We start from the raw sequence: 23274 nt of genomic DNA on the forward strand, positions 1-23274 counted from the left end.
AGAAGGATATTTTCATTCTTTGTTCAAACTCTTTCAATCCTCAGCGCTCCTCAAAAATAAAAAAATGTAAATATTTTAGACACATTTTTTAATATTCTTTCGAATGGTACGAAGTAAAAGTGCGACAAATTTTATTTACTTTTAAATTCTGATATTTAGTTTATATTATTTTATTAGAGTGCATTATTTTCCCTTTTACTTTTAAAATTACATAGATTTGCTTTTAATATTTACTATTTATGTGTCTGATGTATAAGTTTTATTATTTTTATTGAATAATAAGTCTATTTACCATTTTCAAATTATTAAACGAGGTTTTATTTTTTTCTTGAATCATATGGGAAAATGATGATGATAAAAACATAAAAGGTGGTTAAAAAAAAAAGAAAATGTTAATTTCTGACCATTTTAGAATTTTTATTTTTTGAAAAAATTAATATTTTTGAAAATCCATGCAAAAGATTCTAAAGAATCATTTAAAAAATGTGGAAAAAATTTGACGATGAAAAATACTTAAAATTGTAAAAGGAGATACATATTTATTAGAAGAGTGCTTTTTGATGTTTTAACTCAAATTTTTTTCTGGACAGGGTTGCTCACAGCATAGAACTGTCACGTTAAATAAAAGCAAGTCGTTCACTGTCACTTTTGGGTGAATATTTCGCTTTTCTGAGCGAACGAATCTACTTTGCGTAATGCGACTTTTTGCCTAAAGGTGTCAGTTGGGTGAGCGAGTCACCCAAATTGGCGGACATTTAGGACTTGAACTAAAGTGGCGCCGCTCATCTATGAGTGTCTTAACTGTTTCGCCAAACCTTTTTCAGTGTATAAGAGTCGAATTTCCAGTATTTGTAATTGCAAAATTTGTATATTGTAAATGTCATTATAAATTGTTAATGGAATTTTGAAAGTTACTTTATATTTCCATTACTTTATATTTGGTATGTTAAAATTTATTTTAATAACTCAATTTTTTACGTTTTTAAAGAGAAATAATAGAAATTAACTTAATTAATTTTATTTTGTATTCCAAGAAGCTTATAGAATTATTTATGAAAGTATCAACTTTTTTAAATTAGTTTTTAATGATTTCAGTCGGAATATAATAGTCGGACCCTATAATATTTTATTATAGACCACTTCATAAGATTTGTGCGTTCTTGAATTTATGTGAATCCGAGCTTCACATTTTTATTAGTTCTTCATTTAAGGTTGGAATTAATAAATTTTGATTAAACAGTATAATATCCACTTTAATACGTGACTTAGGTATATAATTTTAATTAAAGTATTTTTTAATTTAAAAGAAATACATTTTATTATTATTATTATTATTATTATTGTTGTTATTATTATTATTGAGATAAAATAAATGTTTGTAAATTTTTGAGATGTTGGAAGTTAGTTTTGTTCTTAAGGCAAGGTAGGTAGATAAATATATAGGAATGTAAAAATATATATGGAAAAATTTGAATCTAGCTCCTTACTATATACTTTAGATAACAAATATCCATATGTTTAGTATGATTCAAAACATTTTTTTTCTTTTTTAAGTGAGTCGAAGAATAAAAAAACAAGAAAAAAGCAATAAACTTTTTTCTGATTTACAAAAATAAAGTATTAATCAAAAATTAATATTACAATTTTAGTCGTAGAAATGTATAAAAGAAAGAAATATTTATTACATTTATCATTTTCGACATATTTTGTAAAATTGTATTACATTGGTGTAAAGGCCTTTAGATGCGTGAACACAAACGTAGACAAAAAGCAAAGAATAACGTATTTCTTTTGTTAAAGGGTATCCAAAGTTGCACTTTCCTCATCCAACATCTGAAAAACATGTAAAAAATAAATATATGAAATTAAGGAGGTTCTATCATTTAATACCTACATGTGGATTCTGTTGTGCCAGAGTGTGTTTACTCATAACAATAGTAGTCGTTTTAAGATCCTTTAAGATTCCAGGGGACTTGGGTGGTACAAATATATCAGTTGGACTGTTTGGTTTATTAACTAACGATTCTGCCGCTCTGACAACATCTAAAACCTAAGAAAAATAAATTCCAAATTTCAATGAATTAAGTAACATACAATTTGAATGAAAATAACTATGAATTGAATTTCCAATAAATAGGATGACTTTACCTTTTCAGGAGTAGATTTTTCTTTTTGATCAAGGATTGCACGTTCTCGTTCTTCTTGTTCCCAAGCTACAAGTTCTGCTTTCATATCTTGTTCTTGTCTAAGAGTAGCGGCTTCTTCATCATCTCGATCAAGACTTGATATGCTATGGGTTAAAGATTTTGTATCATCAATAATTTCTTCTTTAAACTCATAAAATCCATCAGACTCCTTTGATTCCCTACCACTGGATGCCGTAATTAAGTTCTCAATTTCGCTTTTATCATAACCTTTACAAACAACTAATGAAATTGAATCTCCAGACGATCGCAAAATATTAACAGCTTCTTGATGTGTTACTCCCAATAATGAAGTTCCGTTAACTTCCAGCAATCTCATGCCAATCTGTAAAATAAATATTATTTTTTTTATATTTCTCTAAAGCATTTTTAATTATACTCCTTTATATATTTATGAGCCTTTTGAATTCAAGAATCCTGATGAAATAATGTATTACAGGCTTCAAGAAAAATATCTCTTAAAATTGTTAATCAGGAGATTTCGAGGTTGCGGATTACGAATCCGATGTCAAATTGTAAATGTCGAATCCAATATGGAAAACAAAAAATTTAGTAATATTTATCAGCTGAATGCGGATGTAAAATATTGTAATTATTATCATTTAAAATGTTTTTTGTAATCAGCGACCACAAAAAGTATCGAGTAAGAATTTGGAAGCAATTTAAAATTTTTTGACATTTTTTGGAATATTATCCGACATATTAGATCCGTCATTTTGAATTTTCCAAATTTGATTTAAAGTTTGTAATCAGCAATCTTAAATATAATAGTATACTCTTTTGCGCAAATTTTAGTTTTTTTAAAAAGTTAGTGACATTTTGAGCCAACTTATGAGAATTTGGTCTTGACTGCGAAGGGGTTAAAGGTACAGATATGTAAATGGTGATTTTAACCACTCGTTTTAATCAGGAATTACGGGAAATGTATCCCGTAATGTACCAAATTATTTCTCAAATTTTTAACTTCAATTTCTTTTTTTTATTAAATATTTCTAATAATCAAGTTTTTCAAAAATTCAATTACATAAAACGTTTTTTAATTACTAATTCTTTAAAATTAAATTTCTGTTTATATAATTTCTAAAAAATTTCAATAATTCAAGTTCATTAAAATTTTAATTGAAAATTTCAAAAATCGTAAATTCAATTTTTTTAAATATTTTTCAATTAAAAATTCTCTATAATTCAATTATTTAAAAAAATTTTTTTTTAAATCTCTTCGCCTAATTAATTTTTTTTTAACTACTTTAATACAGTTTTTCAACAATTCATAGAAACAATAAGTCTTTTTAATTAAAAATACTCAAAAATTCTATTATTCTTTAAAATTTGTAAACAACATTTTATTAATTCAATTATTGTCTGAAAATTGTAAAAAAAAATTCGTTCATTTAAATTTATAATAATTTCAATTGAAAATATCCTGAAATTCAAAAATTTCTAAAAAATTTAAATGAAACTCTTCCAAATTCAATTATTCCACAAAATTTCATTTAAAATGAATTTTTTTTCAATAATATTTTAATGAAATTCTTACACGGAAAGAATTTTGAGACGTCTGCTGTGCGGACGCTTCGAGAACTACGTGGCATGGGATGTCCTTTCACTATGCACATGTGGTGTGCATTTTCGAGACATCAAACGTTCTGGTTTCGGCGCAACTGTTAGTAAAAATCCTTCTAATCTACTTTTAAGGTATTAGTCGCGCGCCGGCTCTAACCAAAAGTTTGTCTTGAGTCTGACTCAGTCTGTGCTTAGCAAGAGGTATAGTTCTGAGTCAAACTTTTTGAAGGATACAGGTAACTTCCACTCAGAGCGCCGCGTTATCGCACGTGTAGAACTAAAGTTTTGATCGCGGCAACGTCGCAATCTGAATATTATTAAAAAAAATTCAAATATGCTTCTTTAAAAGCTATTTTTGAATTATTTATGATTAATAATTATGTATATAAATGCTTAAACTTTTTAAAAGTATGAGACTTACTAAGAATAATTAATAATTAAAGATGTGAATATTATTAAAAAAAATTCAAGTATGCTTCTTTGAAAACTAATTTTTAGTTATTTATAATTAATATTTACATCAATAATGTATTATAAATTGGTTTATAAAGTAAAAAATAAATATTTCATCAAAAAATGTTTTTATTTCTTAACTGTTGAAATATAACCAACCAATTTAACGTTTCTCATTCTTATTTTTCTTAAAATATATGATTTAATTTAAAAAATTAAGAATTATTTAATACTAATCTATGTTGTGAAATTTTAAATATATTATTTTTTTATTCTACTCTATGAGATATTCCTACTTTCTAACTGTGTACTTTGCATGATTTTGAATTTTGTATGCATTCGCGCGCTACAGCGTTGCCAAGTTTACTGCTTTCCAGCAGTGGAACTTCATATAATTTAAATTTTGTTAACTTTCTCCTAATATATTTATAGTTTGGTACGGTCAAAAAATTTCAGTTTTTTTGTATGCATTCGTTTCATGAGAATGTATTATGTGGTAGTTTTATTTTAAAATCTGACGACTGGTTTTCATTTAAATAATTATAAAGCAAATTCCTTACATGCATTAGGTGCTCCGTCAATGTAAAAAGTATCAACTTTGAAATGATATTTTAAAGCTTAGGAACGGTCAAAATCGATGGGATTGGTCTTATTTTGTAGATAATTATGTCAGAAACACTCATGCAAAATTTAAAAAATATCTGACGAAAATGATTTTACGCGACTAATACCTTAACAGCTTAAAGAATTTTCATTCAATAATTAATAAGAGGATTTATTTTCTTAATCAATAACATAAATAAAACTTTTTTAGATATTGCTTTAAATTAAAGAAAACAATAAAAAAAATTTTTTGTATATATATATATATATATATGAAGACAATTAATTTTGATAATACTTCTCACTTCATAAAAATTATTCACTATTCACATTCAATGACTTTTAATTAATTTATAACATAAATATTGATATGGAAACATATAAAACAAAAAGACAAAACTGTGTTAAAAATAAAATTTATTTTAATTTTACTTTGAATTTATCTGTACCTAATATACGAATTTAATCAACAATGAATTTAAAAATAAAAGTAAATACATTTAAATGTATTAAAAAAAAGCGAATACAAATTTATCAAAATATTTTTAATTTTCTTATATTATTAATATCATCCGTAACAATGTTTATTTCAATAAGAATTTGATTCTTAATTACTTAAAGTAAGGTACTTTTAATGGAAACAAATCACTTTTGACACTTCTAAATAGCATCTATAGTTAACATAACCTAAAAAACGCGTGACACACGCAAACGCACGATCCTCATGCGAACGAAACTTCTCTTGTCTTGACTTACGCACATGAGACGTGCATTTTTTCGAGACAAGTGATATCCCCCACTTTCATACATCTGTTCGCGCGATTCCTGTATATCAGGTGACTGGGACTAGAAGTACAAGTTATGCGCGGTAAGCGACATAGTAGACGTCTCGAAATTCTTTCCGTGTAGAAAATTTAATTATTTAAAACATTTTCCAAAATACTGAATTCGAATAATGTGCATTAATCAGACTTGAACAAAATTTTTTTTTTTTGAATGTAACTTTAAATTGAATGGTGAATTTCGAAAAGAGCTCAACTCTAAAAAGGCTAAGAGTCATTTTCACTATCAATTGTTATGCGAAAATGACACTTACGCTTTTTCGAGTTGAGCCCTTTTCGAAATTCACCATTCAATTATTTTTGAGAATTTGTTCTGAAACTGAATTAAAATCTTGAAAATTTATCTCAGTTTAATTCGGTGATTTAAAAAGAAAATTTTTTGGAAATATTTCTGTGAAATATTCTTATTAAGGAATTAATGAATTTTATATAATTTCTAATAACAAATTGTTAATAATAATAAAGTAACCAATTAGTGAACAATGAAGAATGAACATTCAAGATCATCAAACTAATGAAAATTCATCAACTAATGAAATTTATTGAAAATAAAAAAATTGACTTTTTAGACTTTTACTATAATGTAAATCGATTAAATTGCTTTTTTTCCTTTAAAAGTCGATCCAAAACCTACAATTATAAAAATGTAAGACAATAATTTTTAGAAGAAAAGTGCGAATTAAAAATTTCAAAAATTACAGTTTTAGTAGCGTTTTTGAAATTTAATATTTTTCCAGTACATTTCATAAAATTTCCTGATTTTTCTATGATTTCCCTGACCCGTGGAAACACTGTTTTAGTTTAACTCTCTTTTTTAGAAACTACACTGAAAAAAGGGTTTGGTGTTCACAACCAAACGTTTGGTTGGTATTTAAGCAACCAAAATTTTTTTATTGAATCGACAAAATTTTGGTTGTCCCAATCAAACTTTAGTTAGGACAACAAAAATCCTTTTTTTCTAATTTTGGTTGTGTTAAAAAAATTTTGGTTGAGACAATTAAAATTTGGTTGATTCAACAAAAAAAATTTGGTTGCTTAAATACAAACCAAACGTTTGGTTGTCAATACCAAACCCTTTTTTCAGTGTATGAATACGTTTTCTGTTGTGTTAGAATTCCTCAAGTGGACTTACAAAAAGTTTGAAATTTATCAATGTAAATGTGCAAGAAGATAGTTCTTCTATATTTGCAAATAACCTGTAAAGAAATTGAAAAAATATACAAATAAATTTTATGCGTAACATTTTTCAAAAATAAATAACTTTGCCAAACATTAATGAAACCTTATGATTCTTTTTGCATATTAATCATGAAATCCCAAACTTTATAAAAATAATTATAACGCTTCCATTTTTTTTTTATTTTATAACAAAAACTGAAATTTAATTACTTACTTTCAATCTGCCATCTCTTTTAGCAGCACCACCAGAATTTATTTTCGATATGAACACACCTTCATCCGAATGATCAAGAGGATTACCCCTTTGTCCACGAAGACCTCCTTTGATATGCATTCCTAATTTTTCGCCTGTATTTTTAACTATAACAAGTTCCTGCAATTAAAATAGTTCATATTTTAGACATTTTAAATAGCTGTATAAATTATAATATAAGCAGCTTATAATGAGATAAAAAAATTATTGTTTGCCAGAGACAATTTAACGCTACAAAGTGATATCCTTATTATTTTTAATTTTTACCACCGGATTTCTATTTCTAGAAATTCTTAAATATATAGAAAAAAATCTAGACTCATTTCTGCTGCACATCAAAATAAGTAGCGTATACGTTACTCAATTCATGTTCTTTCTGTATATATTTCGTACATTTGTAAAAACAAATGTATAAATAATATTAATTAGTTTAATACAGGCTGCTTTTAAGAAGTGTTTGAATTGAGCTATCAAATAAAGTTATGATTCTAGTAACTCATTTTCTGCAACAGTTTTATTCTTACGAATTTAGGATGACATTTCTTGATGCAAAAAAAAAAAATTTAATATTTGAAGAACATATTCAAATCTGGAAAATAATTTAAATTATTTCAAAGGGAAATATTTTTTCTATTTTATCAACGTTGTATAATGCAAAATTAGTTGTCTACTGAAATTCAGAATTATTTTTTAAATTGTTTTTGAAAAAAATGAAACTTCTCTCGCCGCTGGGGTATGATCCCAAAACTTTCTTATATCAATTGAGCTACAAAAACATCCGATATCACTTTTTTCAAAAACTATGCATACTCAAGATTTTTGACTATCAAAATCAACCTAATATTTAAAGAACAACAGCCACACAAAAAATAAAAATATTTGGGTTCAGAATTGAAGCATTATTAACTCTCACACCGGAGATATATACTATTATACGTGTTTATATTTACTTTCTTATCAATCTTAGCCTTGATTTGGTTCGGTTCTGAGAAATTAATAAGTTAAAAATGTGGTTGAATGACCGTAAACATAAATGTTTAGATAGTAATCACCCACATTACGTAAGTTTATCCAAAAGAAAGAATGACTATTGTCTAAATTTAAAGGGACATTGTATTTTCAAATTTAATTATTTGATACAATGAACACGTGCTAGTTATATCAACAGATATGATTGTGATTATGTAATAGAATAATTTAAATTAGATTAATCCTTAAATTTATTATTCTCATATGTATTTTTGAAAGAAAATATTTATTTTGTTTTTAGAAAAATTTGTTGCTTGTTTACCAAATTAGAGGAATTTTTCCCATAATTATTCGGTAGATCAGCTGTTTATTTTCTTATTCACTTCTACTTTTATAAATGAATAAATGTCATATATTGTTTCGAAGTTGAATATTTTTACTTAAAAAAAAAAAATAAATATTAAGGGTCATTCCATTTTATTTCACCTATAGTCGTTGCAGCCTATTTTTAGAAAAATTTGATATTTCGTATTAATGGCTTTGAATATCCGTACAATTCATTTTTGACAATTATTTTATGGAATTTTTTTTTATTTACGTTGAAATTTAGTTTTTAAGTTGAGTTACACGGAAAATAGGTTAGTTTGACAACTTTGGAAATTTTATAAAAAAGAACAGAAATAATTTAGTTATTAAATTTTTTTCATTGATATTTGTTGAAAATAGTCTAATTTACCAATGTTAATTGATAATTGTGTAAAAAACGTCAAAATACTACGTGAAAATTAATATTCAAAGTTATCTGTAAAATGGCAAAATTTGTCACATTTGATTTATATTTTCCAAGAAAGTTTATAAATATTATAAAATTCATTACTACCTAACAATAAGTACAAATATCAATGAAAAAAATTTACTAACTGAATTATTTCTGTTCTTTTTTATAAAATTTCCAAAGCTGTCAAACTAACCTATTTTCCGTTCAACTATAGGTTTCACTATAGGTGAAATAAAATGGAATGACCCTTAATTATTAATAAAGAAAGAAAATGTACAATCAATCATATGATATAGTTATTAATTATTTAAGTCTGGATAATTATTTGTGAGTTCGTTCTGAATGAATATTAAATGAAATAATTTTATTAATTAACTTAAATTTTTCACCTTTTTGTTTGATTTCTTTTTAACAAATTCGCTTTTCCTCAATTGAATTTCAAAAATTGCTCATAGGCTTAACTATATAAAAAAAATATAAAATAAAATTTTAACGAAATAAAAGAAATCTGCCAATGCCTATCAATTACCAAGGTCAAGTTATCTATTCCCTGAATTAGTTAACCTATCATAAGTAAATTAATTTTTCAAGAATTTCCCTTAGAAATTGATTTATTTATTATGTTATTTATTTTACAACATTACTAAAATGCTCAACCTCTTAGTAGCAAATAAATGAAAAATTCATTTACTTCTCTGAAAATCAAAATAAATAAATAACTTAAGTAAATTATTTATTTCCTAAATTAACTAATTAATTGGAGACCAGGGATTCATAATCAATTGAATCTTACACATTAACAAATTGATCCCCTATTGCAATGAATTTGAGATATATGTATCTTCCGAAACGGAACTTTTATGGTTTCACTCATGTCCGTTCACAAAATCATGTCCCCCCCCTAAAACCTAGCCATTTTAACCGATTAAGCTCAAACTTGGTATACATACGTATTTTAGCGAATAGATTAAGGGAAAATTATAGCGAACCCGATTGGAATTTAACCAAAAAGTATTGTTAGATTTTTTCAAAAGTGTAGGAGAGGGAGGAGGTTGAAATTTTTTGAAAAATTTAAACAGTGGATTTTTGAATACTTGTAGGGGAGCGTGGGGCGAAGCGGCGCAGTCAACATTTCTCAAAAACAATAACATCATGACGTATGTCAAAAGTTACACCACTTTAACCTTTATTAATTAATTTTTTAAAGAGATATCACAAAAAAATGAAGAGGTTAAAAAATTACTTTGGAGTGCCAAAATCAGTTATTTTAATCTATACTCCACAATGAGAATAATTAATGTTACTTAACACTTTTGAATAAACTCAAGTGCGCCAAGCAACCCCTGCGCCAAATAGCCCCGGTCTCCCCTACCTGGGGGCGAAGTGGCGCAGGGTAAGCCTTTGTAAGCCCACGCTCCCCTAACTTTTAAACAGAAAGATGAAAAAATATTTGACCTATCTGTAATCGAAAGGTTTTATCCTGCTCTTTCGAATGGTGCAAAAAAATTTTCAAAAAATACGCAGTGAACCGAAACGGAACCTTTAGCAAGGGTTTATAGAGAACTTGACTGGAATTGGATTGCATGTAATTATATTCTAAAAACTCTAACTGAAAAAAGCGTGTCCCCCCCATCTTAACTTTTACAGTTTTGGAGCTAAGAAGCTGAAACTTAAAACACATATTTAATTTCGATTTTACGAAAAATATAGCTAACCCTTCTGAAATTGACTTAAATATTGCTTCGCTACAAAAATTCAAAATTCCTGAAAATAAAGTTCAAAATTCTTTTTTATCTTAACTTTAAAAATTTTTTAGCCAACCATCTCAAACTTTGTACATACATATATATGTATATATTTACAAGCAAATTAAAAGAAAATTATTTTTTTATATTTACCGAATTTAAAACCACGTTACAATATATACTAATATATTGTAACGTGGTTTTAAATTCGGAAGTTTTAAGTTTGTAAGTCTCGCCGAAACTTAATTCCAAAAATTATTATTTTTCTTGTTTAATTATTGAAATACTGGCCAGACCCGGACTCATCAAAGCATTGTAAATTACATTATTATAAACCTTGTTCTTGTACTCTTGGAACATAACGTTTGTTGTAAAAGTTACATTTTTGTAAATAGTGTGATTGGTTGTCGGAAGAAGACGACAATCAAAACTAGTCACTATTAAGAACCACTTTGTTTTTTTTTGTAATTATTACTCTTTCTTACGACAATCAATTGTCAATAGTAATCGTCCATTCACGGATGACAGCTTTGGGCCTACATTTGCCAACTTACAGGCGCTAATTAATGAGCAAGCTATTGCGGGGAGGACGAGTGGGTAATCACTGCCACTTTCTAAAGTTGCCGACACACAGAAATACAAAAGTACAATTATCGTCTTGAAATTCTATCGAAGCGCCAATTCTTAATCGATTTTAATATACTTTTTTTTAAATTCTCAGGAGGAGTTTCTCTTCAAAATAAGCTGCAGCGACGGCAAAATTTTTCAAAACATAACCTAAAAAAATGATTTATTGAAAAATTTTTAGTTATTTTTTACTTTTTGATTGTTTTAAATCTTCCAAATCTAACTATATACAGGTTTTTCGAGTTCCACATTACAAATCCACTATAAAATATTCAAAATTACAAGATGGCGGATTCAAAATGGCAAAAAAGTGAGTAATTGAATTCTTCGCAATAAAATTCTAAAAACATGAGAAATATTAATCAATTTTAAAGTACTCTTTTTTAAAATTATTTGAATTATAAAAAACTTGAGATTTTGAAGGACCTAACCTCAAAACGTATTATTTATTCAAATAATCTCAGTTAATATTTGTTTTTTGTGATTCACTTCTTCCAAATCTAAATATATACAGGGTTTTGGAGTTCCATATTATAAATCCACTCTAAAAAAAATAAAAATTACAAAATGGCGGAAGAAGTAAGAAATTGAATTTTTCGTAATAAAATTCTATAAAAATTGAAACGGAATTTAAAATTGAATTGTATATATTTAGATTTGGATGCAGTAAATCACAAAAACAAATGATGACTGAAATTATTTGAATAAATCATACTTTTTAAGGTTATGTCCTTCAAAATGTCAATTTTTCTGTAATTCAATACCAATCCGGATTATTTTTAAAAATTGATTAATATTTGCAATTTTTATAGAATTTTATTATGAAAAATTCAATTTCTTACTTCTTCCGACATTTTGAATCCGCCATTTTGTAATTTTGACTTTTTTAGACTGAATTTATAATATGGAACTCCAAAACCCTGTATATATTTAGATTTGGAAGAAGTGAATCACAAAAAACAAATATTAACTGAGATTATTTGAATAAATAATACGTTTTGAGGTTAGGTCCTTCAAAATCTCAAGTTTTTTATAATTCAAATAATTTTAAAAAAGAGTACTTTAAAATTGATTAATATTTCTCATGTTTTTAGAATTTTATTACGAAGAATTCAATTACTCACTTTTTTGCCATTTTGAATCCGCCATCTTGTAATTTTGAATATTTTATAGTGGATTTGTAATGTGGAACTCGAAAAACCTGTATATAGTTAGATTTGGAAGCAGTAAATCACTTAAAACAATCAAAAAGTAAAAAATAACTAAAAATTTTTCAATAAATCATTTTTTAGGTTATGTTTTAAAAAATTTTGTCGTCGCTGCAGCTTATTTTGAAGAGGAACTCCTCCTGAGAATTTAAAAAAAAGTATATTAAAATCGGTTAAGAATTGGCTCTTCGATAGAATTTCAAGACCATAATTGTACTTTTGTCCCATTGTGCGGTTGCCAGCTAATCACACTGTGCTCAGCAGGAACACGTGTTTGTTCTCTCTCTCAGAAGTAGTTTCTGTCGCAAATACAAGTTAAGTTATTAATTTTCGTGATCAAATTCTGAGTGTCAATTTTATTTCTCATTGGTTTGTGTTGTGTCGTTTTCCCCTCTCTTGAGTACGAGAACAAGACCCTGAGAAGGAAGTTTTCAACATGCTTGGAAAAAATGGAGAGACTGGAGTGCTCTACAGAAATGAGTGTCTGAATAACCCTGGACCTTTTGTGAAATCAAAAAGTGGATCTCACAAATCGAATTTTGTTCAATGTGGCCATTTTTGTAGCGTTAAGTTCGCGAGGGAAATTTCCCTCTATAGTGAAAAGTTGAAAATAGTTTACGAGGGAAATCTCCCTCTATATTGAGAAATTAGAAATAACGTTACAATACACATATATATATATATATATATATATATATGGCTCATTTCATTAAAATTGTCATATTCAGCTTCCAGAAAAGTTGAGTTGGAAAATTTTGATTTTAAAGTTGAAACTAATTTTTTTTATACAGTTTAACCTGTTAAATTAACAAAATAAATAGTGATCACAAAATTAAAGTCATATATTTTTTATGGCAGACGGTTTTTTTGGCAGAAATCGTTACTTATAAAAATTTTTTTCTGTCAATTTTTGATAAAATAATAATACTAAATATAATTTGATTTAACTGGTGATAAGTATACTAAGGTTTTTGAGGTCGCTGAATCCGTATTTGAAATCAGATTTAAAATATTCAAAATGGCGGACCTAAAATCCCGACCAAGAAAATTTAAAAGTTGATTCGATTCGCTTGAACCTCGTTACTTAGGAGTTTTTTGGGTCGCTAATTACAAATATGACGTCAGATTTTCAAAATTTAAAATGGCGTATCCAATTTGGCGACCCAATATGGCAGATAATTTCAAGACTGATGGAATTCGGTCGAAATTTTTTTCTCGGGGTTTGTATCTGGTTTGTATTAGTTAAGAATAAAAACAATGCTTTTTGCTGTAAGGTGGAGTATGTATTCACGAACTGTATATAATTATTTTAAATTTTGAAAATCTGAATCCAAAATCGTAATCATCGACCCTCAAAATTCCCGAGTAAGAAGTAGAAATACAATAAGAACCTATTCTTCTGCTAAATCTGCTAACAATGAAACATGCTGAGCGTAAAACTTTATTTACATTAAACACTGTTCAATTTAATATTTTAAATAAAGAGAAAAATGTATTGATTCCGAAATGTATTTTTCTTTCCTAAAATTCTATTAAAAATCTATTTTAATATTAGGACGGTTTAAAATTATTGATAGAAATCAGAAATTTTACAAAATTTATAGTAATTATTTCTGAAAAGAAGGATTTAGCGAAAATTCGTTGAAAATTAATCCAAAAATCGGTTTTGAAAGAGAAAAGGGAAAATAAAGAAAATGGGACAGGAGTACTTACTGTCACCGGGATGTACTCTATTTCGACCAGCTTGTGAAATAAAACAGCAATTGAATACTTCAGATTATTATTTACATAAGATTAAAAAATATATAAAAACAAAAGATAAATTTCATACTCATTAAACGAATAAATAACACATTGGAAAAATATATTTATATATAATAATAATAATAATAATAATTAACTGGTTGCCAGTTTCAACATCATTATGCTGCATCGTCTCGTTCTTAAGATCACATGTAGTAACGCTAGTTGCCCGATTTCAGTCCAAAGAATTTTTAAAGCTTGCAGGTCTCGGATTATAGGGGAGGATGGGGCATGAATAGTTAAGTAAGACGTTTTCGAATCTAGCGACCAAACCTGAATTTGTATCTGCAAACGAGTAGTATTTTTGGAAAGCCTGGTTATTTGGCTATAATTTTCCTATACATTATTTTGCTGTAGAGTACAATCCCTACGAGATACGAATGAAAAAGTAAAAAAAAAATTTCAACTATCCTTGCCCCAGTACCGTGGCAAGGATAGTTAAAAGAATCCAAATGCTAAAATTGTCATAGAAAATCAGTAAATTTTAGGTTTCTTTATTTTATAGGATTTAGACTATTTAATATTGATATATCAAGTATTAACAACATGTTTTGAACATTTTCTAAATATCAATTATTGCATTAAAATTCGTCTGAACTAGAATCTGAGGTTTAACCAATTTTCTTCAGATGATCACCAATTTCTTGGTCAATAAGCTTCATTTTTCGTATATAATTACGTACCATTATATATATCAATATAAAAAGAACAATTAAACATTTTTTTATAATTTGCAGTCGCATTAGCAGGATTTTATCGAGCCGTAATAGCTTTAACTATCCTTGCCCCATGAGCCCATATTTCAGTTTTTTCTAACTTTTAAGGAACGACTTGAATTAATTTGAAAATAAATACGATATTCGTGTTCAGCAGGAAATTCTACTCAGGAAACAATGTGATAAACACTACGTTGACATTTTAACAAAACAGACTTTTTACAAAAATAAACTCCTGACTTCGCAAATGGTGGCAGATTGACTTCCAATTTTTACTATCATCTATTGGTGTTAAGACGCAAATATACCATGAATGACGCGAATTTTGAGCAAGCCGTCTAAGCATAACAGCAACTAACTATCCTTACCCCTTAACTATCCTTGCCCCATCCCCCCATACGACTTTTTCCAATTTTTTTTATAAAATACGATTTTTTTCGACTAATTTTAATAAAATGCGATTTTTTAAATAATTTTTTTTTCAAATTTTTAAACAAATTACGATCTTTCATTATACAATGCAAATCTTCGTTAGATCTTCTTTATTTTAATTATTTAACAAATTTTTAACTAAAATTTTCATTTAAAAAAAATAAGCAAATAAAATTATAAAGAAATTTTAATTCAAAATGACTTGAAATTTAATTAATTTCAAAAATTTCAACTTTAACTCTTCCAAAATTATTATTTAATAAAAAATTTTATTTAAAAATTATTTTAAATTTTAATATATTGCTATTAAATCATACTTAAAAAAATTATAAAAATTGAACTTTAAGAATTTATTTTAGAATTTTGTCCTACTTAAATAAAATTTTAAAAATTTGACTTACAATTAGTTAGATGATTCTTAAATAAACGAAATACATTTTGATAATATTTTTAAAGAATTATTCTCATTATAGAATTAATAAAATGAATTTAATATCTAATAACATTAGTTATTTAAGAGAGAAAATATGTTTTTAAATTAAATTATTTATTTAAAGTAAAAAATATTTATTAACCAATTAATTTTTTTTTAAAATCCTCCATATTAGATACGCTATTTTTAATTTTTTGAATATATCCAATTTTATGTTATTAAAGTCACTGAATTCAAATCAACATTCAAAGAAGCAAAAATTTTGTTTTAGATATAGAAATTATGTAAATTTCCATAGAAATCAATTTCTCAAATCCCCCCCCCCCACCATGTCCATCAAAACAAAACACGAACTAACTTTTAGGTTGGACTACGTTTTTCTCGTTAGATACATCTTAAGGACGAGAATCTACCATATGGCAGTCCCGGCAATTGACATTTTTTTTCTTTTGTGTACTTGTGTTAATTAAACATGAAATTACATTAATAAATATTTAAAACTTCTAATATTTCTAACATAATATTTCCCTTTTCCTTTTAAATTTTTAAAAAGCACTTTATTTTAACCCTCGGAGCACATACTGGGTCACACAGACCCTGTCATTAATTTCAATGAAGTGTAATTTGAAAAGTCGGCAATACAACAAGAAACTAAGGCCATATAGTGGTAACTAACTAATAAGGAATAATAAGTAACATGATAATCCAAAGAAAATAATAAAATACTAGTAAATAGGGTAACTGCACCAGTGGTGGATCAATTAAGCCTACTAAATTTATTATTTTGACTTTAAAGGTGTACAGATTTTTTCAGATGAAAAATATAGGGTAATCTTTACAATAGTATGAATTAACAAGTCTTCAAGGACACTATCGTGTAGTTTTCGACCTGCTTGTAACGTTTACACCCCCTCACACCCACATTCAACAATAAAATGACATTGCTCCAGTCGTGAATCATTTACCCCTTTACACTACACAAAAATAACTTAATGATGTAAATTTTTTTCCAAAAGTATTCTATATGGAAAGAATTGATTACTTTCTACTCTAAAAATTAAAAAAATTTAGACTAAACAATTAGTTTTTAAGATTTCATGTGAAAAAGCATAAAATCAACAATTGTTGTATTGCTTTGTTTTCCTAAATATTTTCGAATGATTTTATTTCATAAAACTTATCTATACACCTCCCCTAAACGATTGAAACATTTAGTTTAATTAGAAATAGCTTATTTTAACCTTTTTAACGCTGTTGATCCACCATTGGTGCCTGATCCACCACTGGTGCATTTACCCTATGTTATTAAAAAAGTATAGTTTTAAAAAGTTGTGTCGAAAATCACATTTTTATCGTCTTAAAAGTTACCTTCGTTAGACTACAAAATAAATACCTTTTTTAAAAAATAAAATAAAGTGGTATTTTTTCCCTTATTCTAACACACTTCGAGAATATAAATCCCAATTTTTAGCTTAAAATATTAACAATTACAAAAGTTACACTTTTTTTAAATTCAATTTTTTCTTTTTAATTAGTTACCTTCACGAAATTTTTTTCAATATGCAAATAATTTATTAATATTTCTAAACTGCATATTCTTATTTTACAAGGTTCAATGAATAAAAAAATATTTTTTTTGTGTTGATCAGTCCAATAGTTCAAAAATGGGGGAGTTTTGTAAAGTAAACAGGGTCACAGCGACCCAGACTGTGCTACTTGTTCGAAAAAAGAGGTGTGTGCTCCGAGGGTTAACAATAAATAACATAACATTGTGTTGAAAATTGCTTTTACAGCTGACTCCAGCAGCAGGCAACAAAATATTTTCGCTGTTTCCACGACATATACACAATTAACCGTAAGGGGCGCCACTGTGGCTAAAGGACTCCGAACTCATTACTCGTCACGCCGCTACTTCAGCGGCACATAAAAAATGCGTCACATAAAAAAATCTGATCCACTGCAGGGTGATCTAAAAACTTTAAGAGTTTTTGATAAATTTTACAATAGGCCACTTAAAGAGCGAACCTGTCAATTTGCTACCCCTATCTTGAAAAATTCAGAATAAATATAAAATACCCAAATTGCTGTATTCTTTAACCTTTTCGCTGCGGGAAAATTTCAGTACAAATTGACATGTCATAAAATCCAAGATTTATACATAAATTAACTGGATATAACAGGTAGAGTCCCCGACCTGATTGCTGGTCGATATATCGACCAATCCCGCACAACTACATGTGATATTCAGGACGAGACGGTACAGCATACTTGTAATATTAAACGAAATTACCTAAGTGAAGTTCATTCGAAATGATGCTAACTCGTCTCGTCCGAATAGATCACTCCCTCCACACCCACTACTCATCAGCAATTTGATTTCAAATCACATAAGCGTAATGACAAAACGGAAGTATGGGAGCTCAATGGTGAGAAATAGTGAAACAGCGCACAGTGGGACAAAAGTACAATTATCGTCTTGAAATTCTATCGAAGCGGCAATTCTTAACCGATTTTAATATACTTTTTTTTAAATTCTTAGGAGGAGTTCCTCTTCAAAATAAGCTGCAGCGACGGCAAAATTTTTCAAAACATAACCAAAAAAAAATGATTTATTGAAAAATTTTTAGTTATTTTTTACTTTTTGATTGTTTTAAGTGATTTACTGCTTCCAAATCTAACTATATACAGGTTTTTCGAGTTCCACATTACAAATCCACTATAAAATATTCAAAATTACAAGATGGCGGATTCAAAATGTCGGAAAAAGTGAGTAATTGAATTCTTCGTAATAAAATTCTAAAAACATGAGAAATATTAATCAATTTTAAAATACTCTTTTTTAAAATTATTTGAATTATAAAAAACTTGAGATTTTGAAGGACCTAACCTCAAAACGTATTATTTATTCAAATAATCTCAGTTAATATTTGTTTTTTGTGATTCACTTCTTCTAAATCTACATATATACAGGGTTTTGGAGTTCCATATTATAAATCCACTCTAAAAAAAATCAAAATTCCAAAATGGCGGATTCTCAATGTCGGAAGAAGTAAGAAATTGAATTTTTCGTAATAAAATTCTATAAAAATTGCAAATATTAATCAATTTTTAAAAATAATCCGGATAGGTATTGAATTACAGAAAAATTGAGATTTTGAAGGACTTAACCTCAAAAAGTATGATTTATTCAAATAATTTCAGTTATCATTTGTTTTTGTGATTTAGTGCTTCCAAATCTAAATATATACAGGTTTCTCGAGTTTCGCAATACAAATCTACTATAAAAAATCAAAATTACAAAATTATTCTTTGTTCACAGTAAAAATAAAGTCCTACTTTGACCCAAAAAGTATTACTTGTTTTAAGATGTAACATTTTTAAATCAGTCTCTGTTAAATTTGCACAACGATTAGCAATACTGAATTGAAGACATCCTAAAATAAAGCTTTCTTTTTACTGTAAAATGGATTTAAATTTGTTTCAATACTTATTTTTAACCGAACTTATTTTAACTTTATAAATCGTCATCAATCATAAATTATTATATATTACGAAAAATTCAATTTCTTACTTCTTCCGACATTTTGAATCCGCCATTTTGTAATTTTGATTTTTTTTAGAGTGGATTTATAAGATGGAACTCCAAAACCCTGTATATATTTAGATTTGGAAGAAATGAATCACAAAAAACAAATATTAACTGAGATTATTTGAATAAATAATACGTTTTGAGGTTAGGTCCTTCAAAATCTCAAGTTTTTTATAATTCAAATAATTTTAAAAAAGAGTACTTTAAAATTGATTAATATTTCTCATGTTTTTAGAATTTTATTACGAAGAATTCAATTACTCACTTTTTCCGCCATTTTGAATCCGCCATCTTGTAATTTTGAATATTTTATAGTGGATTTATAATGTGGAACTCGAAAAACCTGTATAGAGTTAGATTTGGAAGCAGTAAATCACTTAAAACAATCAAAAAGTAAAAAATAACTAAAAATTTTTCAATAAATCATTTTTTTTGTTATGTTTTGAAAAATTTTGCCGTCGCTGCAGCTTATTTTGAAGAGGAACTCCTCCTAAGAATTTAAAAAAAAGTATATTAAAATCGGTTAAGAATTGCCGCTTCGATAGAATTTCAAGACGATAATTGTACTTTTGTCCCACTGTGCGACGCGAGCTTTAAAAATTCTGTGGACTGGAATCGGGCATCTAGCGTTACTACATGTATCTATTCGGAAGAGACTAGTTAGCATAATTTCGATTGAACTTCACTTAGGTAAGTTTGTTTAATCGTACAATTTTTAGGGTTTCGCGATCGCATGCCGAAACCCTTATAGCGAGACTCGGGCGTCCGTCCGTAATTCTTATGCATAAGTCTTACGTCTTAATTCTTAAGCATGACACTTAAGCATAAGAATTAAGACTTATGCTTACGCCGTCTTAAGCAAAAGACTTAAATCTTAAGCATAAGACTTAAGACTTACAGCTTAAGCATGATTCTCATTCTTAAGCTTAAGACTTACGGCAACGAAACCCTAAGATTGAGTTCCAACTTGGCAGCGGTAGTGTCCGAACGGAATATGTTCCGGAACTCTATGCATTTACCATTGATTTTGTTCTATTTTTGATTTGTTCGGACATCAATTTTTAGTTCCATTTTTAGTCAAGTTCTGTACAGTGAATTCAAATGATTTGGTCTGGTTTGTTCTAAAACTGGTCCGCTCTGTGTTTTGTTCTAAAAGCAAGTGTGACTTCTACCCTTGCTCATCGTAACTTTTTTGGTGAATTATTCGAATTGTCGGTGTCATCCTGAGAGCTTATTTTTATTGTTTTATGCTGTTCCGTGCGGTTTTACACTCCCGCCTTTTTACATGAATTTTCTGGTTTTATCTGAGTTGGAAGTGCCTCATTGTTGTCGTGCTGTGACCTCTGCTGTTAGTTAGGCTTTGTGAAACTATATAAACATCTTTTGTGAATTTGCGATGTCATCTTGCAGAGTTGTGATTTTTGACAGTTTAATATCTTAAATGTATACCCCTTGTTTAAGGTTTAAGTATATTTAAAGTGTTTAAAACCCGGTGTTGACATTTTCCTGCGTTACAAATATTGATATTTTTGATTCAAGTCGGACTTTTGTTTCACTTTGTTGTTTCCAGAGGGCGCTTGGCTTCAGCAGTCTTACTCTAACCTTTCATTGTTTAATTTTTTTGTTCTTCATGATTGAACGTTGGAAATTGTTATTGAAATCAATTATACATATCCATTGTACGACCTATGCCATTTGAATTCGATTCTTACATGTATTCTTCTCATGGGAGTCTATTTTGATTCATGAACGGATTCAACGCACAGCAAAATCATTTTCCTTGTACTCGACTGGTCCGTTTCCAAGTGAATAGCATATTTGATTCAATCTCAAATTTCCTATACGCTGGACTTATCTTTATTGTTATATAACCTGTATTACCAACAGGGTTTCATATTCTTGAACTTATTCGTCTTTTAAGTTTATTGTTCTGACACTCGGCTAGGCCTAAAGTCATCTAAGAAGAAGAAGAAGAAATCATAAGATGTAGGCGCTTCGCGCCTGCTTCTCGTACTGTTTTTTATCTTATACATATACTTATATTTTTCTATCTCTTTCAATGTTCAGGGTGAATCAAAAGTCCCGGAACAATTGGATATCTCTTAACGAATGCACTTTTGGAAAAAATGTTCAATACAAAAGTTGTTTCGAATAAAAAATCTATTAAAGTACGTAAACCACAATCGAGCACTACGTGCAAAAAAAGTCCAATTTTTTAAATGGCATCGACTCTATTTGTAAAACTACAGAGTTATTGTGAACAATTTTCTCTATCCAAACATATGGCATAATATGGACTTTAAAAAAAATTTTTTATTGACGAAAACATAAAGATACATATGGGTGATTTTCAGCGTAGCGCACGATTTGGAGTCTGAAACTTTAAAAATATTTTTTTATCGAAATGATAAATATCAATACATTTTTGAAGATAAAGTGTCAAGAAATAAATATCCATGGTGGGCCGGAAAAATTTTTAAATTTTTTTAAACAAATTAGAAAAAAAATTCTTTGCTTTTTGAATTCTATAAAATAGTTGAAATTTGATTTGAAATGTTTATGGGAATTTTTAGGGTAATTCACAAAAATATATATAGCGCGAATGACAATTAAAAATTTTTATTTCGGTAATTTACGGAAATTTTCGAGGTAATTTATGGAAATTTATAGAAATTTTGTCTAAAATTAATAAAAATATGTAAAGCATAAATCACAATTAAGAAGGTAAAGTAGCTCATATACATGAACGTCTTGCTGTTGTCGAAGGAAGACTCGATAAATGTGAGAATAACCGCTCAGAAAACATTGACCACAAAGCTGATGTTAATGTCTGTATGAATTAAATTTTTGATAGGAATGAGAGAAAATGTAATCTCGTTTTATTCAATCTTCCTGAGGATGACAACTTGGACACTAATAATGAAAATTTAAAATCAGTTATTGTTAACAAATTAAAGGATGTTATTTTACCTCAAGACTTGGATAACAGTAGAATTATTAGAATTGGTAATACTTCGCAGGTGTCTCAGAAGCCCCGCCCTATCAAGATTTTGTGTGCGACGGAGGAGAGGGCACAAGTGATATTAAAAACATTTGTAGCTGCCAAAAAAGATCCGATGCGTTCAAAATGGTTACAAAATCTCTGGCTGACAAGCGACAAAACGCAAATGCAAAGGGAGGAAATACAAGCAGTGAAAGAGCAACTGAAAAAACGTCAACTGGAAGGAGAGGAGAATCTGAAACTGGTGTTTCGCATTGTATGCGGCTGTCTCAGACATTATTATTGATGAACAACATGGATTTGTTAAGGGACGTTCAACAGTGACTAACCTTGGAGTTTTTACTAATTTCTTAAGTATTAATTTGGAACTAAGGTGTCAAATTGACGTGATTTATGCTGACTTCTCTAAGGCGTTTGACAAAGTTGATCACTGTATATTGTTAAAAAAATTGCAATCAATGGGTGTGTCTGAAAATCTGGTATCTTTTTTTGAAAGCTACCTCTCTAAGAGGTATCAGTCTGTTAAAATAGATAATGAATATTCTGACCCGTTCCTGGCTACCTCTGGTGTTCCACAGGGATCAAATCTTGGTCCACTCTTATTCGTTTTATATATGAATGATATTGAATCTGTTTTTGTTAATTCTTTCTTTCTGTTATATGCTGATGATCTCAAGTTCTATATGATTATTGATTCGTCTAACCCCTGTCAGAGCTATTCAGATCTGCAATCGGATATGAATCGTCTGTCAGTTTGGTCCAATCATAATCACATGCCAATTAATATTAATAAGACCTATGTAATTTCTTTCTTAAAGGGTAGAACATTATTGTATTGTTACACCATTGATGGCCAGGAACTGGAGAGGGTATCTA

At 28.1% G+C, this 23274-nt stretch overlaps 1 protein-coding gene across 5 annotated transcripts in view; it reads right to left on the minus strand.

Moving 5' to 3' along the window:
* Positions 1-1652: 1652 nt before the first annotated feature.
* The window catches only part of LOC127282312 (protein lap4), a 132788-nt gene continuing 111166 nt past the window's right edge, over positions 1653-23274 (minus strand). For 4 of the 5 annotated variants that reach the window (XM_051306481.1, XM_051306480.1, XM_051306482.1 and 1 more), the window contains 5 exons: positions 14138-14167; positions 7059-7217; positions 2149-2529; positions 1895-2050; positions 1653-1833 (listed from right to left, as the gene is read on the minus strand). In XM_051306481.1, coding sequence (XP_051162438.1) covers positions 1795-1833; positions 1895-2050; positions 2149-2529; positions 7059-7217; positions 14138-14167 — 765 coding nt within the window. In that variant the 3' untranslated portion in view covers positions 1653-1794. The remainder of the gene's footprint in view (positions 1834-1894; positions 2051-2148; positions 2530-7058; positions 7218-14137; positions 14168-23274) is intronic. The other variant, XM_051306479.1, reaches the window with a different exon arrangement.

Source organism: Leptopilina boulardi, unplaced genomic scaffold, assembly GCF_019393585.1.
Source record: "Leptopilina boulardi isolate dan_hultmark-lab unplaced genomic scaffold, ZJU_Lbou_2.1 LbouV2_297, whole genome shotgun sequence".
NCBI lineage: Eukaryota > Metazoa > Arthropoda > Insecta > Hymenoptera > Figitidae > Leptopilina > Leptopilina boulardi.